This window comes from Athene cunicularia, assembly GCF_003259725.1.
Source record: "Athene cunicularia isolate RWA chromosome 2 unlocalized genomic scaffold, athCun1 chr2_part1, whole genome shotgun sequence".
Taxonomy (NCBI): Eukaryota; Metazoa; Chordata; class Aves; order Strigiformes; family Strigidae; genus Athene; species Athene cunicularia.
In genome coordinates, this window is record NW_020799095.1 from 63,730,561 (window position 1) to 63,752,966 (window position 22,406).

The 22,406-nt window shown below is 37.7% G+C and overlaps 1 protein-coding gene across 1 annotated transcript in view; it reads right to left on the reverse strand.

Annotated features, from left to right (window-relative positions):
• GMDS (GDP-mannose 4,6-dehydratase) overlaps positions 1–22,406 on the reverse strand; it is a gene marked incomplete at its 5' end in the record, with an annotated part of 359,819 nt that overhangs the window by 251,180 nt on the left and 86,233 nt on the right. Inside the window, 2 exons of the mRNA XM_026841380.1 lie at positions 8,574–8,678; positions 9,547–9,739. Coding sequence (XP_026697181.1) covers positions 8,574–8,678; positions 9,547–9,739 — 298 coding nt within the window. The remainder of the gene's footprint in view (positions 1–8,573; positions 8,679–9,546; positions 9,740–22,406) is intronic.

The following is a 22,406-nucleotide window of genomic DNA, read 5'->3' on the forward strand; positions in this document are numbered from 1 at the left end:
TTCAGCTGTTTCAAAGTGACACAGGTTACGTTTATAAAGTTTTCATGCACCCCAAAAAAGTACATAAAGTATGTAATGGTCTGAAATCAAACTACCTATACATGAAATGTTTGTCAGTGTGTTTTTGCTTCATATTTTTGAACACAACTTTCTGGGAACTTTCAGTACAGACTTAGTGCAATCAAGGCAGAAAAAAAAATTCTTTCTAAATTCAAACCAAGCTCTGACCAAATGCATTAACCTTCTCTCTGACCTCGGATAAAATAGCTTACCTTCCTATGACACTGCTATAAAATCCCACTATATGACGAATCTTATCAGAGGTGACATCTGCTTACACTGCATTTCTCATTTATTTGTTTTTTAATGAGTCCTGAAGACTTTATTGTGGAATAATCAGCTGACATTTCCTTCTGCAGTGTTTTCTGAACCACTAATGGTGGAACTGTTTCATTGTGAATTAGTCTATCTCTTGTTCAGTTTCCCGTATCTTAAATGACTGAGTGGGTTAATTTCAAATAACTTTCTCAGAACAACATGCCCTTTTAATGGATCTACTTTTAAAGTATTTTTTTTTAATTATGCAAGGCAACGTAACTAGAGTTCTACTGAGAACGAAATTGACAACATTTGGAAGAACTATTTTAAGGAAAACGGGATGCACGCCGCTGAGGAAATGTTTCAGATACTAAGATGGTAAGTGTGGCAGTTACTGTATACGTACAATCTGTGTATCTGAACCTGCACCTGGTAGATAATGCCCCAAATTTGAATGGTGCAGAATAGGGCCTACGTAGTCTCATGTACTTATTAACAGCTCTGCAGTGATAATCAGCACTCTGAAGATGAGCCATAAACAATTTCTAATGGTCGTTACTTCATACTCCCAGGGGAAAACTGATGTGGATTACATATTAGGAAGTAGACAAAGCAAAATTACACTAGTATAGTGCATGATAAATGTAAATATTTGAGATAATTTATGTGAAAAATCATAGTACGACATAAGGCTTCAGGAGTTTAAGAAATAGTACAATAACAATGAATAAAATATGGAATATCGATTACTTATAGAGTATCAACAATGTAAGACAGATTCATTCATGCCACATACCACTTGCAATAATGATGTGACCTTTGCTCTTTGTGTGATTTTTTTCCTTTCTTGCCTCTGAATATTTTAGAAAGACAGCAACACTATTTAAATTTGAGGGGAAAACGCAGAAGAAAATCTTAGTGAACCACAACAGAACAAAACAAATGTGTAGATGCAACTGAAAGAAAAAACAGCTCAAGTGACAAACCCAATAAATTCAGAAGTGGCTGACTGTGGCTGAGTCTCCACATCTGAGGAAACTGTATCCCGCAGTGTGTTCTCTTGTCCTATACTCTGGGTGCTCCTGAGCTACAACTTAACCGTGCATTCAAAGGAGGTGTTATTCCCCTGTTCAAGTGGTTTTCTTCAGAAAGGATCTCATGTGCAGCAGCTTGGACTGAATTTCAACAGAGCCCTGGTCTGGGGCAGCAGTGGACTGGGGTGTATCTTTCATGCATGGTCTCTTACCTATCAGCTACTGGGGTGTGAGATACTGTCCCCTATACTCTCCCCTAATGCTCCAGCAAGGATAATGGGATACTTAACGGGTAAAACAGACTTCTGGCTGAAACTGCTGTGGCGGTTCTGTTCTTCTGACCTGCAAACTCCACATTCACTTTAAGATAGCTTGCAAAATGCAAGATATAAAACTCCCAATTTTTGTCTCTATTTTACTTCATGCTCTCAATTCTATGTATGCAAAAAAGCAGAATGATCACACTTTCCATTGTGTTTTGCCTGGGGATAAATAAACATAACAAAGGGAAAAAAATAGGAAAACAGGCACCTAAACCACATTATTTCTATAAACTTTACTACAAATTTGTGCAATAATAAAGCCATAAATCACTACATGTGAGATACGTGCTCTGACCACTCCATTTCCCATTGTCGACTTCCATATCTTCCATAACATTTCACTTCAAAGTTTTGGGCTGATATTTCATTAGAGAAAAAAAGTCTGCAAATTCTTAAGTTTAAGAACCTAACACTGATATCTGCTAATATAACTTCAGAAATGTTAAGAGTTACATGGTAAGGTTTTCTAAATTTGGTAGTTTTGATATTTTGTAAATTGTGTGGATGCTCTGCATTTTATTGGTTGGTATTTTGAGATTAAAAATTGAAGTTGAAATCAATCATGGAAAATAGCAAAAACTGTAAGCGACTTTCTTCTCAACACAGTGTAAGCCACAAGGGAGCACATGATTTAATGACAAAAAGATGCATCTGATAAGATAATAATTTGCTCAAGGAGAGATCTGGGTTGTGAATGCAGCTGTTCCAAAAATCTAAACCCACAGGCAAGAAATTACTTAGTCTGTGTATGAGCTATATCCATAACTACTTAGATAAACTGGTGATAGACCCCAGAAAAGTGCATCAGATAAGCAGCGTAGAATCAGGGCTACTTCAAGACTGAAAAGAAAAAAAATTAAGAGATGGTAAGGATTCCCACAAACTATCATTGTGAAGACTGATTCAAAGATTTCAGTAATTAGGCTGTTCAACACCACATCTTCCTTCATCAGTGACTCACTTGAGAAAAACTTCTTTTTATATCCTGATTCAGTTCATGTACATGATTGTTTCATTCCCATACGTGACAAGTTCCATGGCACTGACCTGGACTACCTTGAAGCCCAAAGCTGAGGGCACACAGAGATGTTCTCAGCCTTCAGTTCTTACTTCAGAAGTCTGTTACTGCTTTTAAAACACAAGCTCACAGAGGAAAACCCACTCATATTTTGGTGTGATTACACTGCCTTGATATATCAGTATTGGATAGTACTACAACTTACTAGCAACATAAAAATAAGACAAAAATCTCCATATATTGTAATGTGCTACTAATTAGTCAGTGTCAGGGTCCACATCAGCAGAATTAACTGAATTAACTTCTTTTGTAATGTCAGATCTTTTTCAAGGGGAAAACACGTGTACTTAGGTAAAATAGCAGAGAGGTATTACCTGGTAATTCTCTATTATTACAGTCAACATTACTGCAAATCCATCTGTACAAGTAGACTCCAATGCCCACATTTATCTCCACTGACATTTGAATGCATGTGTAGATAAGAAAACACCTGCATGGATCACTTAGCAGGATCAGTCTCACAGCAGGGAGAAAAAGTCAGTAAGAATGCATGTCTTCAGGACACTGCATGCTTTCTCTGTTGAAACATGCAAACTAAAAAGCATGAAACAGTCTTGGCTGCTCTATAGCACACAACTGTCTGAGTAACTCCTTTTATATTGGCCATGGTACCTTGCCATCAAGTTTTCAGTATGCAAGGCAGGTGATCCCTGACGATACTAGCCGTCTAGCAAGGAGTCAGCAAGACACAAGCAACAACACAATGCTGACTTTTGCTAGTCATATATACTTGTGGGTTGGGCAATTTTGTAATAAATGAAAGAGACATATCTCTGCACTGAAAATTTTACACACATTTTTCATAGGTCTAAACTTGCAAAAACAGCACCAGCAAAGGTCCCCAGTATTTCCAATGGTACTAGGTTGACCAAGTTCCTCCTGCACAGAAAGTGTTTAAGAAAACTAGAAATTAGTCTCCTCAACCAAAGAAATGAGAAAGGGAGATCTGGCAGATGTTGACTACATCTCTTTATAGGATACGCAGAAGAGCAGCTGTTACAGTAGGGATTGTAGGGATTTCTTGTAAAAGTCAGTAGCAGATGTCACCATCTGCTTCTGTCTTCTCCATGAAACAGAGGCAAAAGAGAGACTGAAAGCTTGTTAAAAAAATAGGTAGCAACAAAAAACACAAATTCAAAGAATACCCAAACATATTTACAGTGAGTAGGGGAACTTCTTAAACCCTTCCTCCTGGCAACCCCCCCCAGTCCAGATGCACAATAAAAGCAAAGAGCACTCCCCATTCTCTTCAAATCACGATTTCATTTCATTTTAATCTTACTACATATACTTTGACAACATTTAGCCTGCAATCTAACACCTAGCCATTTCCTCCCTGGCTGAAAGAGATCAGAAATGAGCAGTTGTATCCTTTCCCTCTGGCTATACAGCAATGGTCTGATGACAACTGCTTTACCAGGGTTGGTATCAGACAAACAAAAATTCCCGACTGAATGATCTACGCAATGATGTCATGTGTGGAGGCAAAGTATTTATTACTTAGGGAAAAAAAGCCCAACAAAAAACAAACAAAACTTCTGTTGCATTGTGTCAGGAAACATGCTGTACATGTTTGTACATCTTGGCAGATAAAGATCAGATGAGGCAAGCAATGAAGTGGTTAACCAAATCAGAAAGTTATCTCAGACATCCAAAGGCACATCTTGTAAACCTGAGAAAACTTCTTACACAGAACTAAGGAAAAAAAAAGTAAGGACTTGTCTGGGAAGAAACAAATGATGCTGTCAACAAGTACTTTGCTTTCTCACTCAGAAAAAGAAGGTATTAGTGAGATCCAGAGCCCAACAAAAGAAGAGAAATCTTTCCAATTGTGTAAAAAAGGCTTGGATTGAGACCCAGCTTTCCTGAAAACTAAACTTGCTAATTGCCTCACTCTTCCACTGTCAAAACCATCATCTCACCGAATAGAAATACCTTTCTGATATTGCCCTAGGGCAGACATTTCCACACTGGTAATACTGGGAGCCATGTTCAACCACCACTTCCCCCATTTGGTATCTCATAATGTTGTCTTGCAAGAAAAAAACACAAAACAAAACAAAACAAACCAGCATTCTGGGAAAGTTTTTTAGGTTTTCTTTTGTTTGTTCATTTTTGGAAACAGAGGCCAAAGTGTACCACTGTAGAGAGCATTTTGCTTTCCAGCTAGTGTCATAGTCAGACAATAAAAAGCTTCAGAAATGGAAGATCCCATTCTCCTTTGGCATTGCCATAAATCAGGAAACACTCGAGCTATACCTGGGTAAAATTGATGAAAGTAACTGAAGAAATCAGCTTTAGCAAGGTATACTGCTAATACAGGTCTTTTCCCCAAAGAAGGGAAATTATGCTTATCTTACATTATGAGACCATTACTGGAAGCACTATGCCAGTCCCTCAGCTGGCATAAATCAACATGACCTTATTCACTTTGGTGCAGCTGTGTTGATTTATGTGAGCTGAAAAATACGTACTGGCCTAAAAGCAACTATTTTGTCTTATAAAACTATAAAAGTGACTTAAGACATGAAAGGCAGTACATATAATGTAAATAAAACATTAGAAGGTACTAGGTAAGGCTCAAAATAGGTGTATATTTTATTAAGATTAGTCTAACATAGCCACTCATTTTACTCCATATGAGATTGTAGATAATATTATCTGTTGTTACACCCACATGTATCTCTTGAGTATGGATCCAAGTATTTGAGCAATTTAATGATGCTGTACAGTTCCCAAATGAAAATGTAAGGTTCAGACAGTGGGTTCAACTAACCTGGAATTTATCACTGGTGTTTTTTGTAAAGTCACTGTGGCTGACAGAACATGAAACATCAAACTTCAAAGCAAGCCCACACAGCAAACTTAAGTGTTGGGATATGCAGTATAGTGTCACATCTTAAGAACTACTCCTGTTAGAGTCTTTCTCTTATAGACCAAAATAAAAGTAGAAAATCAAACAAGCTTCTCAAAGCCAACACTTCTCTGAAGCCTTGGTAATTTCAAGAAATAGGAAACCTCTCATATTAGACTTAAGCACTCTTTACCCTTATGAACTCTGTTTAGACTTTCCAATGATTATACAGGCTACACAAGTTTAACTGCTGGTGCTCCTTTCCGAGGTAAAACCAGGAAGGTTAAGGAGAAGAACTGGCATTCTCAAATAAGAGGTGTATATTCCTAAATTCCTTTCTCAGGGAAGCAGCTCTTGAGATCAGACAGTTCTCATTTTCACTAGGCTCATGTATTGCTGCCCCCATGGTATATCTCAACACTATATGAAGAGAGATCATAAAGCAAAGTCTTGTCTGTTCAATTCAGCCTCAGTGACCACCTGTCATCACATGCTTGGCAGAAAACTGCAATTCATCGTCCTCCACCATAAGTACTGGTACTTCCAATACAAATACTTCCATATTTGATCACAGTCCACAACACAGGCTGCCAGGTACCATTATTAACATTGCCTTATAGAGTAACACACCTCATGGATCCCTGCCTGGAAGAAATACTAGGATTTGCCTCTTCACAGTCTTTTCCTAGAAATACATTCACTGTAGGAAGCTTACAGAAATTTTCAGAAACATGATTAACACTTCAGATATGGGGAAAAAATATGCACTGTCCACCAGGACTAATCAACTCTGCACCTCAGCAAGTGGCAGTGTCACAGCCTTCTGCTCTCCACTGATTCCCAGGCATTATGTTTTGTGCAGACAAGGTGCACTTAGTATCACCATCAATGGGATGTTGTATTTGATCACTTCAGTGTAAAACTAAGCCAACTGGAATAATGATATGTAATATTAGAATAAAATATGTATTGGTTTGTTTAGGTAACCCCAATCTCTGAAAACAGTATAATAATAATAATAATAATAATAATAATAATAATAATAATAATAATAATAATAATAGGCCAAACCATAAGGCATTTTAAAATTTCTGTGTATATTACCATCTCTGCATAGGAATTAGAAATCCCACTGAAATCTTCTTTTCCTCCCAACCTCAAAATGACTTCTCTTCCATTTTCTTCTCTGTATAAATTTTTAGACTTTCTCCCATAAAAACACTAAGCAAATGGTACTGGGCTGTGGTTACAGTTGCTTTCAAGGCATGTACTCCCTCTAAGATGAACGAAGCCAACCTAGACCATTTCTAAGACAAGATTCCTGTTTGTGGCATAAGGGGCTTAAAACTGCACCCAGCACATACACACAACCAAAAGCACAGTCTGAGACTTCAAACCACAGACTTCAGTTCTCCACAGGGACATTAAATCTGTTGAAAAGAGACTTTGAACTGGAAGCTCCATTGCAGCAGTGACAAAGCTAGAACAAATGTAAGAGCAACAGGCACTGAAGATTTCCTCCTTCAAAATGGCACAAGCCTATAGAGAAGCAACACAAGTGGTAAATGTGTTTCTATAGTTTCCATCTTATCTTGTAGCCTCTTAGTGGTACTAGAAATCATGCAAGCTAATATCTGTCACTGCATATACCCTCATTCTTTATATTGGTCGGAGTGTTTTAATTGCATAAAGATAACACAGAGCAATTTTGACATCGGTTTACAGTGCACCAAGAATATACCATAGTTAACTCTTTAAAAGAAAGCCAAGTATGAGGGCTTCTAAATGAAATGATCTAGTGAATCTGTTTTGCTTTTAGTTTTGAACTTGTACTGTCATTTGCTCCAGTGAAGTGATGCAACAACTTCTACACCAAGTATTTGATGCACACATTGTAAATGCTGCCTACCAAGGTTACTATGAGGTTATGTGTACAGCTATGACTCCCAAAGACTGAAATCAATATTTAAATCCTATTGACACTGACTCCTTTTTTCTCTTTTTCTTTTTTTAAGCAGAGTTGCAATTATGGTCTATTTCATATGCATAAGTATGATTAAAATTATTATATTTTGTGCCAGGCTATAATTTATATAATTGCTTTCCTGTAAAACTTGAATTTATTTTCCATTTAGACACAGACCACAATAAAAGACTTCTGCACTGAGAATCCAGTTTTCTGTGTTAATTTAAAGTTCAATTTTAGAGTGTTTTCTACAGTCACAGTACTTTAAGGGCAGAGGAGAACTGTCATTTTGTAAGAGACTTTTAATCAACATTCAAACTAAATATCAGTATTAATTGTTCACAAAGCACTGCAAGAGGAAAAGGGATGATTAACTGGAATTTAAGTTGCATTGCTATTAAGGATTAAACAGAAAGGCATTTTAAAGCCATGTATTAAAAGTCATTTTGTCAGAAGTTATAGGACATAATCCACAAATTTTTCAAGATACACCAGGCTACTCTCTTTAGTCTTATGAATTTAGAGGGTCTGTTATTTCTGCCTCCGACATTTATGCGCAAGCAAAAATCTTGAGTACAAGTCACACCTGAAACTGCATCTGTTACGCAGTTGCCCACCTGTATGTTAGAAAACCTGCCTTTTAATGTGGCATTTTAATATTTTAGCCTTAATTTATCATCAAAAGGGAAAGAAAATTAAGGGATGTTATGATGTTATTTTAGCCTGTCAAGAGCACTAATACACAAAATGAGAAACACAAGCCTCCCTTCAGTGTCAGAGGGCTACAAAATGGAATATGATGCTTGAAAGGGAAAGCTGCTGTTCTGCAGGCACTGAGACTGCCAGGAGAGCTGCAGTAAATGCCATGATCAGGCTACAAGTCATGACACCCTCGCTACAGAATTCTGGCAAGTTTAAATGAAACCTGTGGATGCATTGTTTCATTTTTCCAGTCAGATGTATGCAAAGTTGGGAACAGTTTCACACGGATTTTTCTAACCTCTCCTGGGGCTTTCATGATTGAAGAGGATGCCATTCACAGCAAAGAGATTGTAGGCCTCTCGGAAGTTCACCACAATCCAGTAGGCATACAGTTTTGCTGCTCCTACAAAAATAATTTAAAGCATTATGTATATCTGCTCTGCTTGTACACAGCTCAGGCAGACACACAAACATCTCTCTCACACACACAGGGTGAAGTCCACAGTTCAACAGCAGACTGCATTGGATTTTGATTCATTCCCTATGTGTCACATTTCATATGGAAAAAATATCCAGCCCAGTAAACAGCAGCTGAGGGGGAAAATCCTCCTTTTCTGTGCAGCCTCTGAACTAGCCAGGAAGGTTAGGGCACTTTCTCACTTGTTTTCTTATGCATATTGAAGCGTAGCGCTTTTTCTTTTACAATATAATTAACACAGCCAGAGCGTGTGAAATACGCCACTGTGGTGACCTTTGCTAATAAAAAAAAAATTACTTTGGAGGAATAAAAGCGAAAATCTGGTGCCTTAACACTCAAATTGATTTGAAACTTTATCACCAAAGTCCTCCGTGCACATTGCTTTAATAAGTGTTTCAAATTTCATGCGAGTTCATGAAGGAAGAAGTGAGCTCTTGGGAATTTTTTCATTTAAGCAACAAAAAATATGAAACTTTATCACTTCAGTAGTATCTCACAACCCTTTGTGAAGGAAGAGCCACCCTTCCCCCCCTCTCTACAAGAGCTCTCTACCTCTGAGCTGAATGAACACAGTCTTGTGAAGTGAGATGCTAATTTCCAACCCCCGGGCAATGGCAGCAAATACTTTTTATATAGTAATTCATAAAGGTATGCCTCTCGACATGTCTAGTCACTTTAGCTCTATCGTCATTCTAATCTCACACCCAAATTACTTCAGCTCTGAGACATGAGTGGGGAGAACAGACAATCAGACACTACACACACACACACACACCCCATCAGTGATCCTCACCATAAGGCGACCTTGGGTAAAAAGGGGTGGTCTCCTTTTGCGGGATTTCTTGCACTTTTCCAAAAAGTTCACTGGTGGAGGCTTGGTAGAACTTCACAGAGTTGATAAGGCCACAGGTCTTAATAGCATCTAGGAGCCGTAAAGTGCCAACTCCATCCACATCAGCAGTATATTCTGCTAGGTCGAAAGAAATCTTGGGGAGAGAAAGAAATAAAAACCCACCAATTTTACTACAGGAACCAGAACATGCCATGGTCACGTACAACCAAACAAAGTAGTACATCACTTGTCATAGACCATCTAGACACTTTTTGTACAGAGTAGATGCTCAGCTTACAAAAGTACCCTCAAAGGATTTCTAAGAATAAACAAGCAGTCCCATAAATAGCAGAACCAAAAGACTAGTGTTCCCTGATTTTCTCTCAGAATTATTTTCCCATGTGAAGCAAGGAGTAAGCCTCTCCACAGTGGGAGCATCATCAGGCTCTCTCTCATCTCCACAACTGAGAATTTTCACAGTATTCACTGGGGTTTACTAACTTTGACACACTGGAATTTGGTTAAAATTGTCCAAAATAAATTTTTTAAAAATGTTAGCTTGGTCAGAGAACATGACAGCATAAACTTGTATTAAAAAAAACCCCAAAACTTTAAGCAAGGTCTAAAGTTTTGCAGTTTAACCGTACATCAAAATGGAGAGAAAACTAGAAATATCTGCTATCAAATGAGACTCCCAACCCCACCTAAGGTGTACCAGAGCTGTGGCTTTTGCACAGATGTTAGGGGGATGATGTAGTAGGAGAGAAAAGGGTGGAGGTATCCAAAAGAAACCTGACATTCTCCAGCTGACACATGCTTCAAAGTTTGATAATAAACTTGTGCACGCTGCTGGACCAAGACTTCTCTTTCTCTTCCTGCTCCAGTACTTCTCAGTCATTTTTATGATTGTGGCTTGATTGTGGCATAGGCCACAAGACAATGCTTGAGTTTAAGCTTTTGGAGTGTTTAAAAAATATATTAATTCTATTATTTGCAGTTACAGAAGAAAACTAAAAACTGGAAAAGCTGAAGGTAAGAGGTGTGTTATGACTCCCCCAGTCTGCAGGCAGGAGAACAAACTCTCAAAAGAAAGCTCCCTCTGCTATTTTGGTGGGTACAGGCAGGTTGCTTGGACATGCTGGTGGAGCTCCTGGACTCTGAAGAATTTTCTGGTGCACATCCCAGATGCACATTCCTCCTTCCTTCTACATCCTCTCACCAGTCAAGGGATTTTGCTTATACCAGTTTTTGAAAAAAAAAAATGTTCCCTGTTTACACTGACAATGTTATAAAAAAGTAAAGGGGAATGGACCTTTAGAGCAATCTCCTCCATTGCCCTGACCCAAGGCAAAATTACTTTACCTATGTCCCCTCTGACTGATGATTGACTTTCAGGAATGATCTCTAGAGTGATGGCAATGTTACAGTCTCTTTATATGATCTAGACTAGAGGTTAGTGAGATGCTATCCAAGTCAGATAATACAAATCTATGATCCCCTCTTCATTAGTCTTCAGTGACAGGGTAACTGTTAATGGAGTAGAGGGTAAATGACCATAGCAGGATAAGATGAGCCATCACAGGGAAATCAGTGGGAAAACTGTCACTTAACAGGTATTTTTTCAGGCTCTTTGCAGATTCAGACAGATAGCCTTGTATTCATTTCTTCTGTTAAACCACTTTCCTTATTCAGTAATCACTGGAGGTTTAAGGTTTATTTACACAGCAGATGAAATACAAGTAATTAGATTAATTTGAATTTACACTTATAGTTAATTTAATACAGGTATGAAATAATCTAAATTGTGTTAGTTTGCTCCAAAATCAAAATGTTCTCACACAGTTTTGATCTGAAATATCTAGTGGTATGAACAAAAACAAACTTTATTTTTTTCTTAACCAAAAGAAAAAAAAGAAACCTGATACTTTGGCTTGTTAACCTGGCATGACCCAGCTGAAACTGAGCGCTGATCTACTGAGAAGTGCTGAGCATTTTTTGGTTTAATCCATTTGGCACAAAGATGACAGCCACTTAAGGTCTCTATAGCTTTGCTGTCAGAGTAACTCTTGGGAAAACATGTTAATGAATAGTTGATACAGTCAATAATGCACTAATGAACATAAATTAGTAAATTTCCCATATGGCTAGCACCTTCACATATTCACGGTAACATCCCAGCTCTCTAACTAAAGGCAAAACACTTACTAATTGTAGCAGAACCAGGAATTTACCTGTATTAAGGTATTGTTTCCAACAAACAACCTGATAAAAACTTCACTCCAAAATGCAAATCTTTGCTTACATATTTTACTACAAAGTAAGCAGTACATATAACTGAGGTGGTGTTCAATCAGAGATCCCAGATTATAAAACCTCTTAACCAGAGCAAGCGATAAGCCTGCAGCAGCAGCACTGGGAACTGCTCTCCCTGGCTGATGCAGAGGCCAGTTTCACAAGAGATGCTTTTCCCTATTGCCTTACGAATGACCTCAATCTTCACCTAGAAAAATCACTCCCTGGGGCGTGAGGTAATTCTGCCTCCACTCTGGCTGGGTCTGGGTGTCCCTGAGCAGAAACTGCCAGCTTTGTGTCTGTTCAGTGGTTTTGTAATGCAGGCTATTGTTCACCAGGGACAGGACTCGGACCACTAAACTAAATTCATTTTGGAGTACAGGTTAGACTAGAATGGCATTCATGAAAATAAAACATGGTTTTATCCACTAAAATCTCCAACACCGAAAATGCTGGACTGTTAAGACACTCTCTGCAGTGTAGGGGCAGTAACATGGCAAACACAGATAAATGCACACTGGATTTTAATTTGATTCTAATTCAAAGTTAACAACGTAAAAGGGTTGTATAAAATACTGGATTGATTAAGTAGTTACAAATGAAGCAGGGCATGGAAGGAAGAGGTGCTGAGTTATCCATTACCACATTATTTTCCTCTCCTTATGCACATTATTTTTTGCAAGACCAGCAGGAAGACTGGAGTTAAAAAAAAAAAAAAAACAAAAAACCAAACAATGCAGAGACCTCATTAAGAGGGATGTGCAAGAGCACAACACAAAAGAAGACCAAGGTCTGAGTTCTAGAAACCAAATATAGACTCAGATTCTATAGACATTACTCACAGAAATTATCTTCACTGGTGCACTGAGCTCAGTGGGACTACCTGAGAGGGGAAAAACTTCATGGAAATGATTGCAAGGGCAGGCGTATGAAGGCTAAAAACAAGTCACACTTTCTGAAAGATTAAACATTTATCCAGTGGAAAAAAGATAATCTGTAATACCTACAGATGAGAATTTTCAAACAGCTTAATTTATGACAGCTATCTTAAGTGCCTGAATTAGGAAGCTCATCTCCCTGTTCCCCAATAAAGACAGTATTGAGTTAGAGCAGAAAGCGTAAATAAGATGCTCTTGATCATGCTTTGGAGAAACTATATGCACACTATTTTTTAAATTTAGCTAGCTAAGATAGATGCTCCATTCTAACCTCAAAAATCCAAAACTATTAGTTACTGTCAACTGCATAAAACAAAAACTTTTTTCGAAGACAGCACTAGGAGCTTCTGTAATGACTGGAGCAGGGAAAAGAAGGTTCTTTGACTGTCAGAAACTTTAAAACTATTACTTTTCTGAAAGAGTGTTGAAGGCATGGATCCAATACTTCTTTGCCCTCTTTGGACAAACTTGGTGACAAAGGGAAACTGTGACATACCAACAAAACAGAAATTGTCTACTTGGAACATGTTAGTCTGAGTGACCTTGGCACTCTCTTCCCATGTACAGTGGGGACACTGTGCTTTTGCAGTTGTCATCACTGATCTCTGGAGATACCCTGAATGTATATGCTTAAGATTTGTCTATTTATTCCATTCAATAGGTAGTGATAACAGTGCATCACTAGAAAAGGACAGAAAATAAGGAGACATTTAAATCTTTGGTCAAAAGTACTTCAGTGCCAGGTCTTCAGATCCTGAACATCTTGCAGAATTGCCTCAAAGAATACTAAAAAGAAATCTGACTCCTTACATGCATGGGACTTCTATATACTCAGTATCTTCACTGCTGGATTAATCCCTAATATAGTACATTTCAAATACATTCCTGGGCAAGTAAAAATTTCCACAGTAAGGCTTACCCATAGCATGATAAAACTTTTTCAAGAAAAGCATAGTTTCTTCAGTTATAACATTCCTGGAATCACAGGACACAATATGAATACACTGAACCACATTATGTCTCTTCTTTCACATGGCTTCAAGAATTACAATGAGTTTTGTGATCTGGTTTCTACCTTTTGAATTTGAATTCTTGTCCCCCCACCCATTTCTTTCTTTCTTTATAATTGCCAGATTCAAACTCTACAAAAGATTTTAATTTAATAGGACAATGTTTTAAACATGATGTTTCCCAACTGATCATTCAAAACCAAGCTTAGCAAGGTCTTTAACAAGATTTAAAAGCTTACTGAAAACTATCTAAATGAAAACATATGGGTCTTACCCTCCACAAGAATACATTCCTATCATATGTATAAATACTATATGCAAGCCCACAGACTTAATAATGCTTGCTTCTGACCAATGTGTTGTCAACAGTGGTGATATTCTGAAAATAACTATCAATTTAACACACAACAGGGTTAGCTTTGTGAGACACTTCATCTGTGTTTTGTCATTTGGAACAATCCAACAGATGGGCTTCAAACATATTAACTATTATCTTTCAACCAAAACTAGCACGTGCTAGCAGAATATGCTTCGATGCTCTACCTAAGGAATATAAATAACCATTTGAAATTTCATCTCTTTCTTACAGTCTTCTCAGTTTCAGAAGATGGGATTTCTGGAAGGCTGGTATATAAGAGGGAAGCTTATGTGAAGCCTCAGGAGGAAATAGGATAATATAAACATAAATTATTATTCTTTCACTATAAAAGCAAAGGTGGCCAACCTAACTATAACATTAAAATAAGCATCTTTTCTCTCTTGACAAAACTTACAGTAGATTCTTTAGATTCATCAGAGTAGAAGATATGTATCAGATCTCTTTAAACACTGAGAAAGGTTTACACCTGAGAAGCAAATCACAAAGCAGAAAAACTGCTCAGAAATGTTTCAAGTCTCACAAGTTTCACAGTGCTTACTTTTTTGTATTCTTTAAAATCAATTCTGTTTGCTTTGAATATTCAGTGTGCCTTCCACTGCCAATAAAAACCACTGGGATCACTTATATCATCTCAGTAAACAAACTGTTCAACCCCTAGGAACAAGCATGTAAAGCATAACATTCCAGTTGCTAAATCTAATACAGACTATAGGCCAAGCATTCCTATGAAGTCCTAACACACTGGAAAAAAAATAATCCTAGGGATTTTAGGAAATCTAAAAAATTTGGGGGAGCTGTGCAGTGTCAAGGAGATGGGGAAGAACCTATATATCTACAAAAATGTCAGGTAACCTTCTAGGAGAGTATGACAGTTCATCTTCCCCCCAGACCCTTAACTCTCAATGAACGCTTAACTTATTGCCCACTCATCCAATAAAAGGAGTAGTTGAAAGATACCCAAATCCCCCAAATATGTCTTTTTTGTTGTATAGAAGAATAATCAAATCAATAGCTATGAACTGCTTATTATTAAGCAACACTCTTGATATCTTAAAGCCTTATTCAAGTTCTTAGCTAAATAGAAATTGACTAAAAAAAAAGACTGAAATTCTGTATAAAAGGAATACGCCTTTTGTAGATTTATCTTCTTTCCTATTTCTTTCCCTATTCTCTCATTAACAAAACACAAAAAATAAAGTGATCTGTTTAAAATTAATTTGACAACATGATTATAAGCAGAGAATTAGCAAGAAAGAAGTTTTATAAGTGGAAGCAGAAGTCAACATTTTTTACTAAAATTCTTGATAACCCAAACCATTCATAATACTGCTGCAGCAAGACAGCTTGGGTAACTTGGATTTTCAAGTTACACATGATGCAAAGGAATAAGCAGTGTAACTGATAAAAGATGTACTTCTCTGCCAGTGCTTATGTTGCAGTCCCACTGCAGCTCTGTCATACTATGGACTGCAGGCTGAGTGACTAGTGAGAGTTCTTGAAGTGGTTAGAAGTTTTAGTTTTGACATCAGTGGGCCAGTATTTCACCTTCACCTCTAAGTGCAAAGACCCAAACTAAAGTGCAAAAATAAGCTATTTGCTGTTTAGGGATCTTAAATGATCCTTCATGATCTGCATGTTCTATAACCTGCCATAAACCACAACAGACTCTGCTTCAGGGACCAAGACAGTTTTGAGAAAAGTTTCGAAACTTTTTTTTTTTTTAAACTCTTAGTTTTGAAAACTTCAAAGCGGTTTTCATTACACACAACGAAGAGAAGCTTGAATATAAATCTGTTCACTGCCCCTAACACACACACGCGCGCCTTTGCACCCTGAAAAGGAGCACAAATGGGGGGTGAAGCAGAGCTGAGTTCATTCACAGTTCCCAACAATTAATTTCTCCGAGTATATTGAGATCTGGGAAATGTGTGTGGGCAAAAAATCGGTTGTGTGAAACAGAAGCCTCACAACACAACTGTACTTCTAAGTCTAAAAAAATTACTCGGGATAACAGCAGCAGGAAAACCATCCATCACCTTTCAGTACATCCCCAAGGATCAGGCACTGCAGAATCCAAAAACAGCTATTACCTTTCAGCTCCATGAGCACTAAAAAGTTCATGAATAGGTAAGTTACACAGCTATTGGCCACACAAGATACAACAAGAGTGCTGCTAGATTCCAACTCTTCTGCAGTTGAACTATCCTGCAGCAGAGTCTCCCCTAAGGGGCACCAACTTTCTTTGTGCAGCTGAAATACTCAGAGTAGGGGCAAGAGGCCCCCTAATATACTCCACAGTGTATGTTCATATGGCAACTTCCCATGGTTTGGCTTTGGCTTATAACTCTCCTCCTGATTAATTTCAAGTTCTTGATGCAAACTCTCCCAAATAATTTTAAAAGAGAAATAGCTTGGCATTATTACAACAGGTTTTCTTTTTCCCTCTTACCAGTAAAAACGACTACTTGCTTTTTCTTTGGGGAAAAGGAGAAAAAAAAAATTCAACCCAAAGCAGAGAATGAGCATGGAGAAATATTCTCTGAGTACTTAAAGTTTTATATTTATCAGACTAGTATGGGTTGATAGTTGGATTAATTCTCGAGTTTCTTTAAAAAGTGACTCCTCCCTGGTAAACTGCAGGTGCAGTTGTAAATCCAGCTCACAAGGTCATCACATTCACCTTTGCCTCTAAAGCAGCCCACTGGCACATGCCTGACCAGTCAAGAGGTATAGAAGAACCACCAGTTGCCCATTATTTTCAAAATGTTGATGCCACAATCCTTAAATTGGAATATCCATTCTTCATTTTAATAAAACAAAGTCTCCTACATCCTGTATATTTGTCTTGGCCATGGACTATTGATTAAAAAGTATGTTTTGGAACAGATCACCAGAGTTAATTTGTAAATTGCTTATTTTTCTGCTTATTGACTAGCTAATTCTGTAGATTAAGATTGTTTAAAAGAGTGGATTAAAAGAGTTGCCCAGAGACAGGCCAAAAGGCAATGGACATAAATTGAATCATGAAAAATTACAATTTGATATTAGGAAAAAAAATGCTCACAACATGGGTAGTCTAACACTGAAAAAGGTTGTGCAGAGAGGCTGTGGCATCTCTACCCTCAGAGATACTCAAAACTCAATCAGACATAGCCCTAAACCACCTGGTGTAAACTGGCCCTGCTTTATGGAAAGAGCTGGTCCAGATGACATTCAGAGATTGGTCCCAAACTAAATTACTACACAATTGTAAGAAGGTGGGGAGTTGGGATTACAGCAGTGCATTTCAACGCTCAGACATGTAGCACCATCCAATTGAGAGAAAGTGGAGGTACGGCGTGCAAGAACTGAGACCTGGTCTTGCAGAAAAGCAGTAATTTCTACTGGGGGAGTGGAGAGTTGTTCACAGAAACTTTTTGGAGGCACATAGTCCGACTTGCTATTCATCATATCTCTTCCACAGAAGAGCTTCAGATAGAGGAATGCTCAGATCTCAGTAAAAAAATACCAAAGCGGAGGAGGAGAAGGAGGAGGGATATCACAGAACATGAGATTCAGTATGGCCATAAACCTTTGTCACAAAAATGTAACCTCTCCATTAGTTTTGCTTATCTTCTCATCCATTTGTTATTAATTTGATGGAACTGGGGAGTTGTCAGGGCTATGTGATGCAAGGGATTTATCTTGCAGAACAATCTCCAACCCACTGTTCAAAGTCTTTAGTTTCAAGTTACAGAGATTAGAAAAGAAGTTTTTAAGAAATAAGCACTTACACTTTATTCCTTTTCAGCACGATTCTGTTCAGGGATGCTTGTAACAACATACATGTTTATCCAAGTTTTTAAGTGCAAGGCACATGCAGTAAAGTCAGGATAGGTTTCGATGTTTCAGATTTTGCAGCTTCAGTGGCTACTGACACTGTAATACCCTAAAAGCTTTCTTGCATATTGAAGTCCAGCTGTGCCAGAACCTTTAAATGCTATTTAGTAGAAAGACAGAAAGAGGCAACTTACAGAGTCACTAGAGAACATTCAAAGGGAGATGTAAAAAGATAGCCAATTCATTTTGCTTTATGCGTACCAGGGGAATAAAGAGCTATGAATAAAATGCATGCAGGGAATGCAGTCACTTTGAAAGAAATGGCACCATTTAAACTCACTTTCACATATAAAGAAATGAATTTAAAACATACAGGCTATTTAAAATTCTAACATGACAGCTAGTTTATAGGTTTGTTTATTTTTTTTACTTCTGATGCTTTTTAAAAAACTATCATCTTTGCTTCCTTGATGCTTTCAGAATACATAGAAAGATGCTCTGCACAGAAGTGATAAAAACATCATCACAAGCAAAAAGAAAAAGAAACAAACCCCACAAAAAAATTACAGACCTTCACCACCTATCTGCTTTATGATTCTGATAGACTTTAATGGATGGCAAGGTAGATACTCAATCAAAGCAATAATCTACTGTGGCACAGCTTTGTTGACTTTCCTCTCTTTGCCTTCTTAGCCAACAAGACTGCAAAACATGATTTAACACAATGGACTCTCCCAAGTGTTGATACAACTCCTGTGTTGCCTAGAAGCTAGAATTACCCCAATGCTTTGCAAATTACTATCTTGCCTGACTCTCCTGTAAGTCCTACTGATGCATAAGTTAAGATCTCTCTATGTTTATGGGCCCTCCCAGAAGTCTTGCTTTTTCAAACTGAGAAAAATTATGTTTCCAGCTTTTATTATTTAGCACTTTAGAAGATTATTTCCCAGACTGCAACTACTCATGACAAATAGCATTGTTTTAGAAAGTTTAGAAGCAGTTCAAACAACTGCTTCTCAGGTACCCTCGAAGTACCAAAAATGCTTCTCCCTCCATGAGGAAATAAACTGAAGATAATACTTCATATATGGATTTTTGACAGATTTGAATATGGACTAGAGTCTTTTTTCCTTACAGGCTTTTAATCTGGAAAAAAAATGTACTGAACAAATGAAGAACCTTTGTAGAATCATTTCTCAAATTTTTCAAATTCAAGTAAGTACAAACTTAAAACTTGTTATCTTGTAAACTTCTTCACAAAAATAATTTGGTTTGGTTACTTTTTCGTCCCCTTCCCACACATTATCTACTGACAATTGACCAGCTCTCCAAGTTATATTTCTCATTATTCTGGGTTAGCTTTTTGTGGTATATCACCTAGTAACTGATAGCTTGTGATAAAAAGATGACAACACTGACTGATGGTTGTCCCATAATTCATTCTGACCAGGCTGCACACACTCTGAATGAAACATCTATAGAGATACAACATATACTTCATAAAACACCACCACCACCACCTTTCTATAATGGTTAACAAAATCTTTTAATTCTTACTCTGTGGAAATCTCTGTGGTTTTTTTTCATTTTCTAAAATTAAAAGCATTTTCTCCTCCTCGCAACAACAAGAATTTTATCTCCTTCATCACAACGAACTGGGGGCTGAAGAAGCTTCCCTACTTCACAAGGATATTGCAAGAAAAAAATTAATCAGATGAATGTGCATGTATTACTTATTAATGGGACCATGAACCAAATTAGATGGACTGCCTATAAATATGCCTGACTCAGCCATTCAATTTGGAAGTTAAGGGTACAGACACAGCCAAGTCACTACAATAAAACAAGTTGTTATTTGTCTGGGAAGCTGAGGTAACGCTATCTGGAGGTATTCTTAAAGCACAGGAAATGCAAGATAAAGCAACTTAGCTCTCTTACTGTCAGTTACTGTAAAATCAAATCACTTTATTCATCACAGTCTAAGAGTGGACAGGTACCTCAGCTCTGACCACACATTGCAGCTTGTTACATTGTGGTGCTTTGGTTGTGGCTGAGCTTTCAAAACAGGTAGGACTTCAGGGAAACAAATGAGAACATGAAGTTTTGAGGAAATAAATAAGCATGTGCATACACACATGCACAGAAAAAATAATTACTTCTTGCCTAGGGAACATCCTCTGCCCTGAAGTACCGGGGGGGCAATACCTGCATCAGTGTGGCAAAGTAGAAGTTAAGTATCCCAATTCAAGCAAGTAAACAACGTTTGCCCCTACTTGTGCACTCAGTTTATTCTTAAAATACTAAAGTCACGTTCTTCACAGAGATACCATCCTTAGAGCAAAGTACTATAAAAACACATGTTCTAAACAAACGCTGGCACTTCAGAGCTATTACTGGTACACTCACTCTCCTCAGTAAGTCCATATTCTCCCTTCATTCGCTATGGGTACTAATCACTTACAATTCTTTGTAACGTTACACCTCCATGGACCTACGTTCTACTTTCTGGCTTGCCATAAAGCAACCAAAAATGACACCAACTCCTCTTTAGCTAGAATGTTTTCAGCATACATCAGACTTCTATGCAGGAGGCTTTTGTTCATTTTTACTGCATGTGCATTAAGAATTAAATTAGGATGGCTAATTGCATGGGGAAAATTTGAATAGATATGTATGTACTGACAAAGACATGCTCCCACAGTCGCCACCTTCCCAGTTCCTGCTCCAGTACTCCATCAGGAATGACTGGGATAATGAATAAACATGCAACAGCATGTCAAGAAATGAGTCACCACAGCTTTTTCTCAGTATTCTTTTTTGAACAGGGCAAACAACTGTCTTTTCTTCCAATACATAAGGTCATCTTCTGTGAAATTTCACTTCAAAATCTTACTCAAAGAAAGGACAACAATTCCAAGAAGAATCTTATTTTTTTTTCCTTTTCCTATCCACAAACCCAGCAGCATTCTTTTCCTTTTACTTGTTCTAGAGAACAGCTGATGTTTAAAAACATTTTTCAAATAAATACAATAGTCTGAGGTTTGTACTTGCCCTGAAAGAAAACCACTAAATCTTTTAAATTTATTAAAATTACAACCAACAAACCAAAAAAACCCATCTCACCTTGAAATGCTAAAGGGGTGAACCCTAGTAGATTAGCACTAATACCCTTGCCTGTAATGCATGTACAGGCACTACATATGATTAATTTTAAAATCGGGGTATTAATAGCATCCACAGTAGCTGATGATGGCTTTGTTGACGATGATGTAATAAACCTGTAGAAACAGCTTTCAGTAAACTCACCATAGTAACATCTAACTTCAATATTCCATATCAGGCGACATGGAGAACAGCAACAATTACATACCTCAAAGCGGACTGTGATAATTCTTCCTGTAGGAAAATACAGGAGTGAAATACACTATTATCACCACTGCTAGCGCTCAGTTTTCAGTGTGCTTATAACACTTAAGAAACCATGAGCCTTACATCATCTTTAGCTGCATCTATTCAGGGAGAACACTGCTCTTTTCTATGTGACAGTGAGCACTCCGAACTCACAGGCAATCCCCTACATAAATTGTTCTACTTAATCAACTCATCTGCCTCATAAGGATGTGGGTGGCTAGCTAGAAAGCAACCTGTAGGATGAATCAGATAAAAAGCTGTGTCTCAACAGGTATGTAGGGGTAAGGGGGAAAAGGCCAAGGGGCAGAGAGATGAGACTCTCTGGTTAAACTTTTTTATTATTTTTATCTTTTCTGAACAAGCAGGATGATAATCTCAGAAATAAATAAATCAGTCTACTAAATTTTCTGCAAGCATCCCCTTGGCCTTTATTCTTATATTGATTATTGACTACTAGAGTCCCTCCACCACAATTCTTAGAAAATAATGTATAGGCATAAACTTTAAAAGGCAGCTTTGGCACTCATAAGGCATGGTGATCATAAATCAAAGCAGGACATTGCAACTGATTTGGGTACTGTAATCCACAACACTAACCTCATCCCTGTTTTTCACCTATCTCTTGGGTTCTGACATGGAGAAAAGGACGAGGAATAATAGCTGCTTTTCACTTGAACATTAAGGTATGCCATTCAGGAAATAAGGGCGTGGTAGTCAACTAATCACATAAACCCAACAAGTTTTGGAGTTTCCCCTCTCACTCCCATGAACAAATGAAATATTACTTTAGACAACCTGATTGTGACCTAAGACAGCACTCAAGTTTTTGTCTCTTGTGCTAGAAGTGACAAGAGACCATACTGACACCTACAAGACAGTGCTCCTCTTCATCTATACTGGACTGTGGCATTGGACATGGCAGTAAACCCCCCCTCAGAGCAGCTCCGAGTAAGACTTTACTGGCATATAAAA